Source organism: Cherax quadricarinatus, chromosome 5 (genome assembly GCF_038502225.1).
Source record: "Cherax quadricarinatus isolate ZL_2023a chromosome 5, ASM3850222v1, whole genome shotgun sequence".
NCBI classification, from domain to species: Eukaryota; Metazoa; Arthropoda; class Malacostraca; order Decapoda; family Parastacidae; genus Cherax; species Cherax quadricarinatus.
The window spans coordinates 43,595,671-43,608,395 of NC_091296.1; the positions used below are offsets into that span (position 1 = coordinate 43,595,671).

The 12,725-nt window shown below is 39.9% G+C and overlaps 1 protein-coding gene across 2 annotated transcripts in view; it reads right to left on the reverse strand.

Annotated features, from left to right (window-relative positions):
* Nucleotides 1–8,674: 8,674 nt before the first annotated feature.
* LOC128684766 (ATP-dependent RNA helicase DDX55) overlaps nucleotides 8,675–12,725 on the reverse strand; it is a 40,274-nt gene continuing 36,223 nt past the window's right edge. The window contains exons 2-3 of one of the 2 annotated variants that reach the window (XM_070101697.1): nucleotides 12,507–12,710; nucleotides 8,675–10,882 (exon numbers count right to left, since the gene is read on the reverse strand). In XM_070101697.1, coding sequence (XP_069957798.1) covers nucleotides 8,983–10,785 — 1,803 coding nt within the window. In that variant the 5' untranslated portion in view covers nucleotides 10,786–10,882; nucleotides 12,507–12,710 and the 3' untranslated portion in view covers nucleotides 8,675–8,982. The remainder of the gene's footprint in view (nucleotides 10,883–12,506; nucleotides 12,711–12,725) is intronic. The other variant, XM_070101686.1, reaches the window with a different exon arrangement.

Consider the following 12,725-nt stretch of genomic DNA (forward strand, 5'->3'; position numbering starts at 1 on the left):
CCTACTAAAGAAGGCAATCCTTAAAGCATATCAAAAAACCACTAATTCTTACAGGAAAGATTTCAGGTATGCCACCTTACAGCCTGGCCAGAACTTTCAACAGTTACAGGTAACACTCGTTTGTTCGACTTTTGGATAGAGAGTTCAGGAATTGATCACAGTTATGAATCTCTTAAGAGACTTCATGGTTGCTGACCAGTTCCTGACAGCTCTTCCTCACCAAATACGAACATTCATCAGAGAATGTAACCTGATTAAAGCTGAGGAAGTTGCTGAGGCTGCTGACCTGTATGCTGAGGCTCACAATTCCTATAAAGACCTAAAGGGATCGAACCCTAAGGGTAAGGGTTCATCAGACCTTAAGAAATCAAAGCCTCAAGTGGAAAGTAAAATGAGTTCTTTTATTCCTGTTTGTCATTTGTGTGGTGTTAAGGGACATAAACATCCAGATTGTCCTTCTAAGAAGGTCCAAAAAGTTGGAAGATGTTTTAAAGACTGTAATGACCAAGCACCCTTCTACTCAGGAACAGTTAATGGACTTAATATATCTACCATTTTACGAGACACTGGATGCACATGTATAGTCATTTCTGATAAGCTGTTCCCTAACCTTAAAGAAACTCATTCCTCTGCTATACTTTCAGACTACTTGGGCCGTACGGACACTTTTCCTACCATCCGTTGTTACATTAGGTCTAAATGGTTCACAGGTTGGTCTGAAGCCGTACTAGCTCCCATCACTTCTTGCTCCGTACTAATAGGTAATGTAAAAGGTGCCATTCTTCCTTCTGAGGTTGACCTTTCATCACCAAAGATGGATATAAGTGTTTCAGATCCTCTTCCTGTAGAGTCAGAGAAGCCCCTCGAAAGTTCAGATGAGACAATGTCTCGCGATATTCATGTGGGATTAAAAACCAGTGATGCTACTCTCGAAAGCGAGGAAGTAGGATCACCGGTTCACTTGTTAGATGAAAGTGAAGATATCACCTCCGATACCATAAATGTCTTGACTAGGGCTCAGACCAAAGCCCAGGCTTCTCCTACTGTCCATCCTTTGATTTTCCCTGACTTTAAGCCTTTAGATATATCGAAGGACTCCTTTGTCAAGTTACAACGTAATTGCCCTTCTCTTCAGAATTGCCATAATGTCGCTAAACAAAATCAAGTTATCCAAAGGAAAAACTTTTCATATAAATTTGAATATATAAAAGGTATCTTGTACAAGTCAGTATTCAAATTAAATTCAGATGAGATTGACTATTCCATCTTAGTTGTTCCAAGTCAATGAAGAGAGACTGTTCTTAAAATGGCTCATGACCTGCCAGTGGCCGGACATTTCTCGCATCGTAAAACCTTAAATAAAATTAGGGAAACCTATTTTTGGCCTAAAATGTCCTCAGATGTCACTACCTATTGTAGATCGTGTAAAGTTTGCCAACTGTCATCCTCCCGAGGTACCAGGCGAGTACCTATGGTCAAAATGCCTATCTTTATGGTACCGTTTGAAAGAGTAGCTATTGACATCGTTGGTCCTTTATCTCCACTTTCATCTGGGGGACATAGATATATATTAACATTAGTTGATTATGCTTCGAGTTTCCCTGAAGCCATACCCTTAAAGACCATAACTACTACAGAGGTGGCTGAAGCCCTTTTGTCCATCTTCTCCAGAGTGGGCATCACTAGAGAAATTTTGTCTGACCGTGGGACACAATTCACATCTGACTTAATGCAACATCTATACCAACTTCTGGGAGTGAAGCCTCTCTTCACAACACCCTATCATCCCAGCTGTAATGGGAGGATTGAGCGCCAGCATTCGATTCTCAAGTCCATTTTAAGGAAACTTTGCTCCCTTAAACCTAAGGAGTGGCATCGTTACCTACCCTGTGCTTTGTTTGCCATGAGGGAAGTTCCCAGTGACTCTTTGGGGTTTTCACCTTTTGAACTTCTCTATGGTAGACAGGCCAGAGGCCCATTGTCCATCCTTCATGACTTATGGACTAATGAGGAGGTAAATGCTAAGGTTCAGTCTTCTTACCAGTTTCTCCTTGACCTTAGATCCAAACTTGAGGAGACCTCTGACATAGTTTCGAAAAACTTAAGTTTGTCAATGGACCAGTACAAAACCTATTTTGATTCCAAAAGTCAGAGGAGAAGTTTTAAAGTAGGTGATGAAGTTCTTGTACTTTTGCCTATCAAGTCAAATAAATTATTAGTAGCATGGAAAGGTCCATATAAAGTATTAAAAATTTGTGGAAAAGTTGACTACCTCATAGAAGTCAAGGGGAAACCTAAGCTTTATCATATCAACATCCTTAAGAAATATTACCGAAGAAATTCGGTTAACTGCCTTAACAACTTTGACTTAGTTTTTCCACACGAACTTGATACGACAACTGAAGAATGTAAGGTGTGCGTAATTGACACCTCTAACTTAGACTATGGTGAAGAACTACATGACTTGGTGACTCTTGACCACTCGGACGCAACCAACATTAATATTAATGAATCTTTGGATGACCATAAGAGACATGAACTACTTCAATGTGTGAGTAACTTTTCAGACGTCTTTACTGATATTCCAGGTGTTACCTCCACGGTAGTCCATAAGATTGACTTAGTGACGGACAATCCTATCAAACGAAAATTATACCCAGTTCCAGTTCACCTTAGGGATGCATTTGACCGAGAGGTAGACAAATTATTAAAACTAAAGATCATTGAACCTTCAGTATCTTCATATTGTTCACCAGTAGTCATGGTTAAGGAGGATAATTCATATAGACTTGCTATTGACTTCAGAGGCCTTAATGCTATAACTCGGTGGGATGCTGAGCCTATGCCCTTAATAGATAGCGATCTACACAAATTTTATGACGCTTCCTTCTTTTCAGAGATTGATATTGCGCAGGCATATCATCAAGTAATGTTAGATCCTTCTTCTAAGCAGTACACCGCTTTTCCTACACACCAAGGACTGATGCAATATAGAACTATGCCCTTCGGTTTGGTAACTGCCTGTGCTACCTACGTGAGACTGATGAGAAAGGTCTTGGGTAATATGCCAAATGTTTCAGTTTATTTTGATAACATTTCCGTAATGACATCTACATGGGGAGAACATATCCAAACATTAACATCAGTTTTGCGTAGGTTACGCTCACATGGCCTCACTGCCAAGCCGAAGAAATGCTTCCTTGGGTATAACAATTATTATTATTATAATCAAAAAGAAGCGCTAAGCCACAAGGACTATACAGCTGGGTATAACAAGATTAGATATCTTGGACTGATACTTTCTAATAACTCTCTGCAGCCTCTCCCCAGTAAGATCAAAGCTTTATTAGAATTTAAATTCCCCAAAACCAAGAAGCTCATGCGAAGCTTTCTTGGTTCTGTAAATTTTTATGCACGGTTTATCCCGAACCTTACTGATCTTACAGGCATCTTATCAGACTTCCTTAAAAAGTCTGTGAAGGAACCTCTTGAACTTTCCGACATAGCTCGGGAAAAGTTTAATGAGATTAAAAGTATCTTTTCGAAAGACCCTATACTTAAGATTCCAGATATTAATAAAACATTTTGTTTGAGAACTGATGCCTCCAATACTGGCTTAGGTGCTGTGTTATTACAATACCATGATGGTACTCCCTTCCCTGTATGCTTCCTAAGCCGGAAACTCCTTCCCGCAGAAACAAGATACTCCACAATAGAAAAGGAATGTTTAGCCCTTGTGTGGGGTATCTCCAAACTTAAATTTTATTTGTTGGGAAAAGAATTCATTTTAGAAACGGACCACAAACCTTTGATATACCTAGAAACTTTTAAGGGAACCAACAGTCGCCTCTTGAGGTGGACATTGGCACTCCAGGCTTTTAAGTTCCATATTGTGTATAACAATGGTTCATCCAATTATTTCTCTGACTGGTTAAGTCGTGACAGTCAGTAGAAGATTTGTTGCCTTACGCGACTTCCACATGTTAGAACTTTTTCCTCGTCTATTCTTCTTATACTCCTTGACTATAAGTCTTGGTATGGGGGAGTGTGAGGGAAAAGTTCAATAGATAGGAGTAGCAATATAGTAACGATAGTTTCATTACTGGCTACTAGTTAAGGTAGGGTAAGTCACGCTCCCGCCTTCTTCCCCCTCCCCGAAAGTGATAGTTTCATTGCCGGCTACTAGTTAAGGTAGGGTGAGTCACGCTCCCATTTTTCCCGCCTTTTCTCCCCCACCCCTAAAGTGATAGTTTGATTGCCGGCTGCTTGTTAACGTAGGGTCAGTCTAGCTCCCGCTATCCCTTCCCCTCCCTCTTCCCCCCCCTCGAAAGGTGACGTGTGGGGCTCTGGTCAAACAGTAAATCACTCGACTCACAGCTCCCAACACTACTCTTGGATGTCAGAGAGGGTCACCTGGCAATCGAATAGAAAAGGAGGACTAACGTCCAGAGACTTCCCCATTTTGCATTTAAGTACCTGTGCACCTGTATGAAATTGCAGGACGTAACCCCACATCATTGCAGCGGTAAAGAACCTGCTTTCCTGTCATTGGGAGAGATTACTCGCTGGTATACTGTGAAGAACTAGCCAGTGGATGGTCACCAACACCTGCGACCCCCCCCCCTATCATCAGCAACGGCCACGATTTCAACAACAGTGTCACCATCACCAGACACCCCAGTAGATATTAGCGTTGAGTTCAAATGTTATTTTATTCATTTAATTTTTCATTTTTCTTTCAAATAGGATATACCTTTCATGTTTTATTGTTTTATGTTTGATTTAATAAATAATAAAGTGTTTATCTTTGTGAATTATTATTTCTTTTTCTATTCATTAATTTTCCTGAGGAGGAGCCAGCCTGAGTAATACTGTCTGAAGTTGTTACAGGGCTGAGTAAGCCTTCACACCTCTCCTCCCTCTACAGATGTTTCTGGTGTCTACTCTTATTTCTTGGCTCCTCCTGTCCTCTTTAATACTTTGGAGAAACTGGCCAATCTCTTTCTGATGGACTTAGGGAGCACAAAAATAGTGGTAGGCTTGCCGACTCTAACAATGCTCTTTTCTGTCACGTCAGAGATCACTGGTCTTCTGCTAAAACTGTCTTCCCTACTTCCAACTTTAACAGTCACCGTCTGGTTGAATCCTCCCTAATACACAACTTTCCTTGTATGACTCTTAGTCCTGGCTTCGTCTCTGTAGATGCCTTCCTCTCCCACTACATTGTAAAATGCTCCAAACTTCAGAACACCCGTGACTTAACCTGATTCCTCCTTTTTTCTTCTTCTCCCTCTTTCCCTTTCCTCTTTTCTCTTCTGGGTTGTCTTTCTTTCTTCTGTCTTGTTTCTGTTCCTTCATTATTTATTTCCCCTCCCCCCCACCTCCGTGTTCTTGCTCTCCCTCTGTGGGCACCTAGCTCCCTTGCAGTGCTCCCCTTTCTTTGCATTTGACTGGCTCCTCCTCCTTACTTCCCCATTTCTACTTCCATCTCCTCTGCCACCGCTGCCGCCGCCGCCGCCGCCGCTGCCGCTACTACTACTACTACTACCACTACCATTACCACTACTACCACCACCACCTCTTCCTGCCTATACGTATATACCCGTCTTGCTCTACTTCTCGTTAGTGCAACTTTGTAAATGGTCCAAGTCAGACCGAAACGTCGTTGTAAGCTCCTCTCTTCTATGTGCGGGTTATTTATGTATAGAGAAATGCCTCCTGAATGCAACATACAGGGTTATAAACTATTCCACACTGATAGTGTCAACAGGAAGGGTGGTGGAGTGGCTATGTACATCAGAGATAATTTAAATCGTTGTGTAAGACAAGATGTAAGATTAGAAACATCGGACACAGAATCTGTTTGGCTGCAATTTCTCGAAGGTCGTGAAAAATTAATTCTGGATGTGATTTATAGGCCCTAAAATTTGATAGCGAGTGCGGTAGATTGCTATGGGATGATATTCATATGGCATCTAGATATGAAAATGTTGTGTTAATGGGAGACTTTAACTTTAGACAAATTGACTGGAGCAATGTGACAGGAAATCTTAAGTCTAGTGACTTTCTTGATATGGTTCGGGACTGCTTTTTAGAACAGTTTATGACAGAACCAACTAGAGGCAACAACCTGCTTGACTTGGTTCTTGCCAACAAAGAATCACTAGTTAATAATCTTAAGGTTAATGATGAGCTAGGGGAAAGCAATCACAAATCACTTAGTTTCAATATATCATGGAATTACCCAGATAACTGCAATCGAGTCATTGTCCTAGATTTCCACTTGGCTGACTTCATGGGACTGAGAAATTACCTGGCTGGGCTAAATTGGGATGACCTTACTATGGGTCAAGCAGGTAGGGGTGGTTGACAATATGACATATTTCAGAGTATAGTACTAGCTGCCCAGGCGACTTTTGTCCCAAGTAGGGAAATTAGATCTAACAAAAATTATCCCAAATGGATAAATAACAAGTTAAAACACCTCACTGGTCAAAAGAGAGGCATATATAGGCACATCAAACAAGGGAAAGGGCAGTTAAGAAATCAATATATTCAATTAGAGAGAAATAAAAAAAAAGGAATAAGAAAAGCAAAAAGAGATTATGAAGCTAAGTCACAAGGGATTCGAAGATTAACCCAAAAGGGTTCTTCCAGGTATACAGAAGTAAGATTAGGGACAAGATAGGCCCACTTAAGAGTAACTCAGGTCAGATCACTGACAGTAATAAGGAAATGTGTGAACTTTTCAATACCTACTTCCTCTCAATTTTTACTCAGGAAGATACTAGCGAAATTCCAGAAATAGTAAGTTATGTAGAACAGGAGGATAATAAACTATGCATGATTAGGGTAACTAGTGACATGGTCCTCAGACAAATAGAGAAATTAAAACCTAACAAATCCCCAGGTCCTGATGAGCTGTTTGCAAGGGATTTAAAGGAATGTAAAGAGGAACTTAGCCTACCTTTGGCTAATCTTTCCAATATATCACTACAAACTGGCATGGTGCCAGACAAGTGGAAAATGGCAAATGTTATACCTGTTAACAAAGCAGGTGACAGGTCCTTAGCTTCGAACTAGACTAATAAGCCTTACTTCCATAGTTGGTAAATTTATGGAATCAATAATTGCCAAAGCAATTCATAGCCATCTTGAAAGGCATAAACTGATTAATGAATCTCAGCACAGTTTTACAAAGGGGCGGTCCTGTCTTACGAATTTACTTTCTTCACTAAGGTATTTGAGGAGATAGATCATGGTATTGAATATGATATTGTGTATATGGACTTCAGTAAGGCTTTCGATAGAGTTCCACATCAAAGGCTGTTGAGAAAACTTAAAGCACATGGAATAGGAGGAATTTTTTTCCTGGGTAGAGGCATGGTTGGCAAATAGGCAGCAGAGAGTTTGCATTAATGGGGAGAAATCAGAATGGGGGCACGTCACAAATGGTGTTCCACAGGGGTCAGTGTTGGGCCCGTTGTTACTCACAATTTACATGACATAGATGAGGGAATAAATAGTGACATAAGCAAATTTGTTGATGACATCAAAATAGGCCATCCAATTCATTCTAATGAGGACAAAAGAGCACTCCAGGATAATATGAACAGACTGAGGCAGTGGTTGGAGAAGTGGCAGATGCAGTTTAATATAGACAAATGCAAAGTTCTAAAGGTGTTGGACATGAAAATAACCATGCCACATATAAACTAAATAATGTAGATCTTAAAATTACGGACTGTGAAAAGGATTTAGGAGTTCTGGCTAGCAGTAATCCGAAACCAAGACAACGGTGCATAAGTGTTCGCAATAAAGCTAACAGAATCCTTGGCTTCATAGCAAGAAGTATAAATAATAGAAGTCCTCAGGTTGTTCAACTCTATATATCTTTGGTTAGGCTTCATTAGATTATGCTGCTCAGTTTTGGTCACCGTATTACAGAATGGATATAGTAAATGCACTGGAAAACCTACAAAGGAGGACGGCAAAGTTAATCCCATGTATCAGAAAGCTTCCCTACGAGGATAGACTGAGGGCCCTGAATCTGCACTCTCTAGAAAGGCATAGAATTAGGGAAGGATATGTTTGAGGTGTATAAATGGAAAACAGGAATTAATAAAGGGGATGTAAACAGTGTGCTAAAAATATCTAACATAGACAGGACTAGCTGCAATGGTTTTAAATTGGAAAAATTCAGATTCAGAAAGGATATAGGAAAGCATTGGTTTGGTAATAGAGTTGTGGGTGAGTGGAACAAACTTCCGAGTACCGTCAAAGAAGCTAAGACGTTGTGTACTTTTAAAAATAGGTTGGATAAATGCATGAGTGGGTGTGAGTCGGACCTGACTAGCTTGTGCTCCCCCCTTAAGTGACATGACTGACCTGACTAGGTCAAGACGTTGGCTTAAGCTGGTGTTAGAATTGGACCTGCCTCGCATAGGCCAGTAGGCCTGTTACAGTGTTCCTTCTTTCTTATGTTATTATATGACATGTCTAATTATTATATTTTTGTACAAAAATCTGAAATAAAGCACTTTAATTTGAATGTAAGAGATTTTTGTTACAGTGGACACCCCCTCCCTATTAGTCCATTTTGTGGAGGTTTCACCAATATTCTTTAATAAAATTTAAATAGAACTATTAAATTTTGATTAATAAAACTCATATGTAACACTCCATATACATATTTATACTGTAGTGTTTTTATTTAAAATACAGTAATTCTTGCAATGCAGTTAGTTATGTAGAATTTATAACAACCTGTCGTATAAAAAAAGTGACTTTTTGCTGTCGCCTATCAAAATATATTTTTTCAAGTACCTTTCCACTTTATAGAACATCTAAATAGTGGTAAGTTATACAAATACTGTACATATATTGATAAGGTATAATTGGTACTGGTTCAGGAGTTAAGGAATCATAAACTTTGAGTAACTAAATTACAATGAACATGAACTTTAAGAAATCCACCATGATTTAACATTTCACATTCTCCTCACTAACATCCACCAGCAGCTTCCCCTCGTTATTTTCTTCTGTTTCACCTTCAACTTCACAACCAAAATGTTTGTCAAAATCTGTGGGTTTGATTTTTCCTTTTTTCAGTTTTTTTACCATACGAAAGTCTTCATCCAAATCATCTAATTCTTCTTGAGTAAACCTGTGCCCACGCTTCTTCACTTTCTTTTCATTCCTCTTTTTCTTCTTTTCTTTTCTTTCTTTTTTTTGAGACCAAGCTTCAGCTTTTGGTTTGTAAGGCTTCATACCAGGCCACTGACCAGTCTCTCTATAGGTGCTGAGTTTCTGCTGTCGACTTTTTTCCTTCTGCTTATCCTTATAAGCAATTGTGTTATAATTCATTTTAACAGACACAAAATCAGTAATATGTACACCTTTCAATTCAGGCATTCTGGGCAATCTTAGTAAACCAAAACTAGCAGCAGTATGACCTAAATTCAAATGCTTGATGTTAAGAATCACATTACACTCATGTTTTGCATATGACTGAATAAATGAAACAAATGCTCGATTTGCTTTGTCCATTACCGAACGGTCCTCCAGCTGAAATTTCCTCAACTTATTCAGAAGCTCGGGTACATCTTTTGGGGGCTCCATTTCATGCAAAGTAACTTTCTGGTTAAGATGGATAAATTCTACATAATCTGTTTCACACTGACGCAGAAGGACAAGAGCTGATCCCTCATTGCCACTTCTTGCAGTACGACCACAACGATGAACAAAAGCAGATGCTGTAGAGGGTGGATCGTACTGAATAACCCAATCAACACTAGGGATATCTACGCCGCGACACATTACATCTGTGCATAATAAAACTCCTGCCTCAAGTGACCGAAATTTATCAAATATTTTAAACCTCTTCTCCTTCATTTTGCCATGTAAAGATAAAATCTTTATATTTAATAATAATGCTCTGAGTATATCTGTAAAATATTCCACACAAGCACAAGTAGGGAGAAAGATCATTGTTTTCATGGAATCCCTTTCTTTTAGTAGTTTGACTAAAATCCCTAATTTCTTTTCCTCTTCACACACCATGTAGTAATTCTGAAGAGAAAGTGGTGTTCTTTCATCCCCTGTTGCCTCTTTTTCTTTTACCTTCACCTGTAAAGGGTTCCTCAGTCCTGCACGTACAAGACTGATCACATCTGAGGTTTGTGTAGCAGAAAATAAACCTGTTCTCCTTTGTTTAGGTAGATAAGCAAAGATAGTATTCAAGGTGTTGAAGAAACCCAAGTCTAAAAGTCTGTCAGCTTCATCAAGAATTAATATTTCTAAAGCCCTTACACCAGCAGCAAGACTGAGACCTTCAAATGCATTACGACTCAGCAAGTCCTGAAGGCGTCCAGGTGTGGCCACTATAATGTGGGCACCTGTTTTCTTGTATGTCTGGAGGTCATCACCAGCAAATGATCCTCCAACTGTCAACATTGAGGTGAGTTGTGGTATGTGTTTCAGGAAGCCCTGTAGCACCTCATGGATCTGTGTGGCCAACTCCCGGGTTGGCGACACAATTACAGCTCCAATGTCATGCTTCCTTAAAGGTTCTTTGCGCTGTTCCAGAATCTGTACGAGGGGGATCAGGAATGCCAGAGTTTTGCCACTCCCAGTCACTGCTTCAGCTGCAACATCCTTGTAACTAAGGAGTAATGGTATGCAGGCTGCCTGTACAGGGGTCATGCTCTTGAACCCAAAGTCATGGATAGTATGCCGAACAGGAGCAATGAGTTTAACTGGCAAATTATCCCATGAGGTATCCATAATCTTGGCTGCTTGATAAGTATTGTAAATTGGGAACTTCAGTAAATCTGGCAAGCACACCAAATCCAAAATTTGCTGCTAAATCATCAGTCCTTTTCTGAAATAAAATAAATGTTTTTTGTGCATTAATACAAACAGTATTAAGGTGGTTTAACTGCTAAGATTATTTTAAGTTTACAGATTCATTTTGAGTAGGAATAATTGCTCATGTTTCCTAGTTGTAAAAGGGAAGGAAACTCAGGGATCTATTCCACCTGCTTCTTAATTTTTCTGCCCACCACTTATATATGTAGTGAAAAACTAGTTTAATGTAGCCCTTCTGTGTCTGATACATCTTTCTGTGATAAACACAGGTGGTCATGCACACAGATCAGCTTGTCAATATTTTATGGTTATTATTTAATAGCCATCTAGTTGGGGGCAAATGCTACTTAGCATTATTTTAAATGCTGCTGTTTACTAATAGATTAGTTAAGGTCACTATTTAATAGCCATCTAGTTGGGGACAAATGCTGCTTAGTAATATCTTCAATTCTGCTGGTTATTTATATACAGTATTAGTATATAAGGTCACTATTTGTCCATCAAGTGGTTGGAGGGAAATGTTACTTGGCATTACCTGTGCCACTTCAGTTTACTTTGTATTATCATCTAAACACAGCTTGTGATATTTCTGTAGTGGAAACAAAATGCAAATATAATATCTGTCACATCTGCTTAGTCAAGTAGTGCATCTAGATTAATGGAAGTACATATGCACACACACTATTACTTTCATCATTTTGATCAGATCATTAGCAACATTTCTGAGTGGAGAAGCATGGGAAGCATATACTGCAGGAAAAAAATGTATGCAGTACAGTACTTGTCTCCCAGAGAAATGTTTAGTAGTATGCAAAACAAAAGACTAATTATAAAAAATATAAGAAATAAGAAGCAGGCAAGATAACTAAAGATTTTCTGAATATAACTGATAAAAAATTAAACAGTACATAATACTGGGCAAATATTAAACTGATAAATATATAATTACACAAATCACATACATGCACACACAATGCCAGAAGCTGTGAATAGACCCCTGCATCCACATACAGGTGAGTACATACATACATACACATACACATACACACACACACACACACACACACACACACACACACACACACACACTTGCATACGCACACATACACACATGAACACACACAACTTGCATATGCACATGTGAAACATGCAGGAAAACATGGAGCCAGGAGCTGAGACTCGGCCCCTGCAACACGTAGAAAATTACACGTGTTCACACACATAAATACACGTACATATACACAAATGCACACATACACCCACAAATACATACACACACACACACGAAGTTCATGGAGCAAGGTGTGTGTGGACCTCACAACCAGTGAAGAGGTGGGGCCAGGAGCCAAGACTCGACCCCTGCAACCACAATTAGGTGACTTAAGTGCATACATACACATACATGCACACGCACATACATTCACACTCGTGCATGCATGCACACACACATGCACATACGCACACAACTAGGTGAGGTGAGTACACATGCAACCACAATGAGTACACACACACACACACGCGCGCACGCACGCACACGCACACACACGCACGCACACACACACACACATACACACACACACACACACACACACACACACACACACACACACACACACACACACACAAAGACTGCAAACCTCAAGGAAAAAGATCTGGGGGTGAGTATAACACCGAGCACATCTCCTGAGGTGCACATCAATCAGATAACTGCTGCAGCGTACGGGCGTCTGGCAAACCTAAGGATAGCGTTCCGATACCTCAGTAAGGAATCGTTCAAAACTCTGTGCACCATTTACGTCCGGCCCATACTGGAGTATGCAGCACCAGTTTGGAATCCACACCTGGTCAAGAACATC